The 3,862-nt window shown below is 35.8% G+C and overlaps 1 protein-coding gene across 1 annotated transcript; it reads right to left on the bottom strand.

The window, feature by feature from the left end:
- Positions 1-1,224: 1,224 nt before the first annotated feature.
- Positions 1,225-2,546, bottom strand: LOC120138128 (homeobox-leucine zipper protein HAT22-like). Its single transcript, XM_039153715.1, has 3 exons — positions 2,004-2,546; positions 1,833-1,912; positions 1,225-1,744 (listed from the first exon to the last, which is right to left on the bottom strand). The coding sequence occupies exons 1-3, from the start codon at positions 2,502-2,504 to the stop codon at positions 1,462-1,464; spliced, it is 864 nt and encodes a 287-aa protein (XP_039009646.1). The 5' UTR covers positions 2,505-2,546; the 3' UTR covers positions 1,225-1,461.
- Positions 2,547-3,862: the final 1,316 nt, after the last annotated feature.

Genomic DNA, 3,862 nt, shown 5'->3' with positions numbered 1-3,862 from the left:
ACTTGATCAAGTTGATGAAACCTAAGATAGGTTCCATTGTTGCAAAGTGGAATATATTGCTTTTGGGATGAGATATGAAATTCTAATCAAAAGGGGAAAAGGGTCCTTTTTGCCTTGTGGGGGTCCATAAAATACAAGGGTCGTGTCCACCCCATGTGCAAAATCTCCATTATAGGATCCTGAGAAAGAAAAATGAAAAGGTTAAAATCTACTTAGAGAATACTTTTGTTATACTCAAGTACAATACAGTCTTGTTGTGATAATACTAAACAATTGAATCCACATACACTTGATGTTAGTATAAACAAATAATATATATATATATAAGTACAATTGTAGAGATAATATAGAGATAGAGGGAGGGAAAGCCATTGGGACACCACGTGGGATATGACCCACCGGTTCCCTTAAAGAGAGAGCATCAAACAAGACCATGACTGGCCTAACCATTACTGTTTACAAGTGAACCATCCATTCCTTAGTGTGGACGCCTCTCAACACCACCCCTTTTATTTTATTTTATTTTATTTTATTTTATTTTTATCTCTCTCATGTAAGAAAGACAAAAACACGTGAGCTAACCTCCTCCTCCCCCACCCTTTTCATCTCTCACTTAATCATAAGCCTCAACTGATTCTATCATATAATATCCCATTCCCTCCTTCATTTGAGACATTGACACTATTCCGCACCATCAAACTTTGATGGATCACCTTTCCCCTTTCAAGAATTACATTCTTATTATAATCCAACCAAGGTTAGATTTTTATTCCATCCTTTATTATTTGATATTATTTTAAAAATAATTATATGAATTGATGGAGTGAAATTGTGATGAACGAAAAAAGAAAAGACTAGTTAAGAACCTATTTCTTGACAAGTGTGTAAGAAGAAGTTTCGGGGGCGAGTGTAGGGTTGATTCAACAAGATTTTTCCAACTTTTTTTCATCTGAAACAGTCAATGTGAACACCATTATTTACTTGTATTTTTTATTTATACCTTTGGTGCAGAATGTCATGGGGAAAGATTTTCTGAACGGTCAAAAGCATAATCTAGTTAACTATTATTTTTAAATCAAATGTTGTTCTATCCATATCCATATCCATATCCATATCCATATCCATATCCATATCCATATCCATATAATCAGGATCTTAAGAATAAACAAGCTAAAGGAGGAATTGATAAAAAAATATTATCATTAGCTATGAACAAATGAATCAATAATAAATATCAAGACTAATTCCTTCATAGATATACTATTTTTCTACTTACGATAATTTACAAAGATATATATTTAAAAAAAAAAGATGAGAAGATTGATCAGTAATTATACCATCCTTTTTCTACAAATTACCTTAATTTTAATTCACTACAAGCCCTTAAACCAAAAAATGGGTTGTGGGGGAGGAGTCTTTCCTTTCCTTTCTTCTTCCTATACTAAGTTCTAAAGAACTTAATCAACATGTTGCTGAAGGGTTGTACAAGGGATTGTATAAATGAGGCTTCAAAGCCATTGAAAATGGAATCTTGGAATTGCCATCGGCAACGCCGCCGATTCTTTCACAAGACGGGCACATGGTGAGAGTAGACGCCGGCATCTGCATGCAAAAAGGCTGAGCCGCCATTTTCAGTGCCTTGAGTTCTTGTAGTTCCTTTTGCAGTCTCCTGTTCTCATCTGTCAATGTCTCACAACACTTCTTCAAGAACTCACAGTCTACCTCAGTTTGCTTAAGCTTTGTCCTGCACATAAAGAAAACATTTTTTTTTATTGTTTTGCTTGGTGAATGAAAAAAGTAAAAGGGAACAAGTTTATAGACGATCAATTTACCTTGCTCTCCTGTTCTGGAACCAAACTTCAACTTGTCTAGGCGTCAGGCTTAATTGCTTGGCTAAAGCTTGCTTTTGCTTCTGTTTTTGCATAAAATATAACCAAAAGATTAAACCAAGCTGATACAGGGAAAGAGATGAAGAGCTTGGGAAAAAGGGTGAGAGAACTAACAGGATTGAGAGTGCTATGTTGTTTGAAGCTTTCCTCGAGAACAGCAGATTGTTCTTTGCTGAGCCTAAGTTTCTTTCTTGCATTAAAACCGTCTTCGTCTTCATCACTAACTCTACATGAATTCTTCTCTACCTCTATTTCCTCGTTGCTAAACTCTCTTTCTCTCTTGATTCTACCACTAGAAAACGAAGAAACAGTGCTATGGGGAGAAGCTTGACGAAGATACAAATCGCCGGCCTTGAGTTCCTGATCATGGTGACGAAGATAACCACCCTTATTAACGTCAACCTTTTTGTTCACTTGGTAAAACCGAGCACCACAAAGACCCAAGGTCAACGACGGTTCAAAACTCGATGGTGGTGGCGCCGCCGGCGGCGAGGGTGGTTGCTGTCGTTCAAACCTGAGACATGATGGCTTCTTGGTCGGAGTTTCCGGGGTCGAGGAAAAGCCTAACCCTAGAACAAGGCTGGTATTACATGCATCATCACCGTCAAGACCCATCAAGCTGAAAATTGAAAATATATTTGTTTTACTGATGGAATTGGAGAGGCTTTGTTTTCCTTCTTATGAAAGGATACGAGGGAGCAAAAGGGTTCTTAAGAAGGGAAGTTGGGTGGGTGGTTGTCTATGATTATTAATCAAAGGAATGAATTCTTATTGATTAAAAAAAAGTTCTCTTTTCCTTCTTCTCCTTTCCTCTATACAAAGGTTGACCAGTTGAACCCCACTACATTTATCAACCATTATCTCGAGAAACAAACAAGGCAATTTCCTCTGTCAATGCTATGGAAATATTACCCACAGTCCACAGGGCTGCTGTTAGCATATCAAGGGAATGATTTGTCAGCACTTGGCCACTCCACTCATCAATCTACCATATTTAATTACTAATTATTACCCCAGCTCTTTCTTTTTATGTACCACTGTTTCTTTAACTTTTTGCATGTTTCGATTATCACCTTGCTTTACTTTTACCCTCTTTTTCCATGTATTGGTTTAATGACAGATAAAAAATCTTAGCCATGTTAAACTTTTATTGAAATTTCATCATATAAGAATTTTATTCTTATTTCGGAGTTGTTTAGATATATTTTAATATATTTAAACTTGCATAACAATTTTCTTTTGTGTTCAGTCTTTCCGTAACAATACCCAATAATTAATATATTCGGCCTAATGGCCTATGTTTTTGCAATCCATTTAAAGATTACATAGGCTGTAAACTTTCTCGATGTATAGTAGTATTAAATTGGAGAATTATGAAAGCCTGCCTTCAATTAATTGGAAATAATGGGGACATCGTTGGATACTAACAAGTTCCCTTAACAACAGACCACATGAACTGTCTCCCACTCCATGCCTGGTTTAACTGGTTAGAGATGGGAACCATGTCACCCTTGCTTCATTTCCATTTATTTTTTGGCTTTTTTTCATTTCAAGAAGCTCTTGTTTCCCCTTTCTTATAATTGTGAGCATGGACAATAGGAGGGAAAACATGTCCACTATCTCTTGTAGTTTTAACAATTGGTCTAAAAAATTTATTCGAATTATAATATATTATTTTATTATTTCATTAAAAATGAAAAGAATAATGGAGCGAGAATGGGGATGTTTGCTTAAGCAGAGAAAGTTGGGAGTGGATTGTGTAAGCACTTCCCAATAATGCTTTTGTCGGCTATACTTATCAAAAGTTACGCCACCTATAAAACATGATAATCACTTAATACAACTAACCAACAAGGGGATTGTCTCAAGAAAAGCGGGCTAATATACGGTTAATATATGGTGTTACTCGATATATTATAATATATTTAATAAATTCGGTTTAGCGCTATCGGAAATCTCGAGTAATAACAATG

This window comes from Hibiscus syriacus, unplaced genomic scaffold, assembly GCF_006381635.1.
Source record: "Hibiscus syriacus cultivar Baekdansim isolate YM2019G1 unplaced genomic scaffold, ASM638163v2 tig00110678_pilon, whole genome shotgun sequence".
In the NCBI taxonomy this organism is placed as follows: Eukaryota; Viridiplantae; Streptophyta; class Magnoliopsida; order Malvales; family Malvaceae; genus Hibiscus; species Hibiscus syriacus.
The sequence above is the reverse complement of the archived record's forward strand: the minus strand, read 5'-3'. Positions and strand labels throughout refer to the sequence as shown.

Coding starts and splice junctions, on each gene's coding strand:
- LOC120138128 (XM_039153715.1), bottom strand. CDS start 2,504: ATGGGTCTTGACGGTGATGATGCATGTAATACCAGCCTTGTTCTAGGG. Junction 1,913..2,003: donor AACATAGCACTCTCAATCCT/GTTAGTTCTCTC, acceptor ATGCAAAAACAG/AAGCAAAAGCAAGCTTTAGC. Junction 1,745..1,832: donor TTCCAGAACAGGAGAGCAAG/GTAAATTGATCG, acceptor CTTTATGTGCAG/GACAAAGCTTAAGCAAACTG.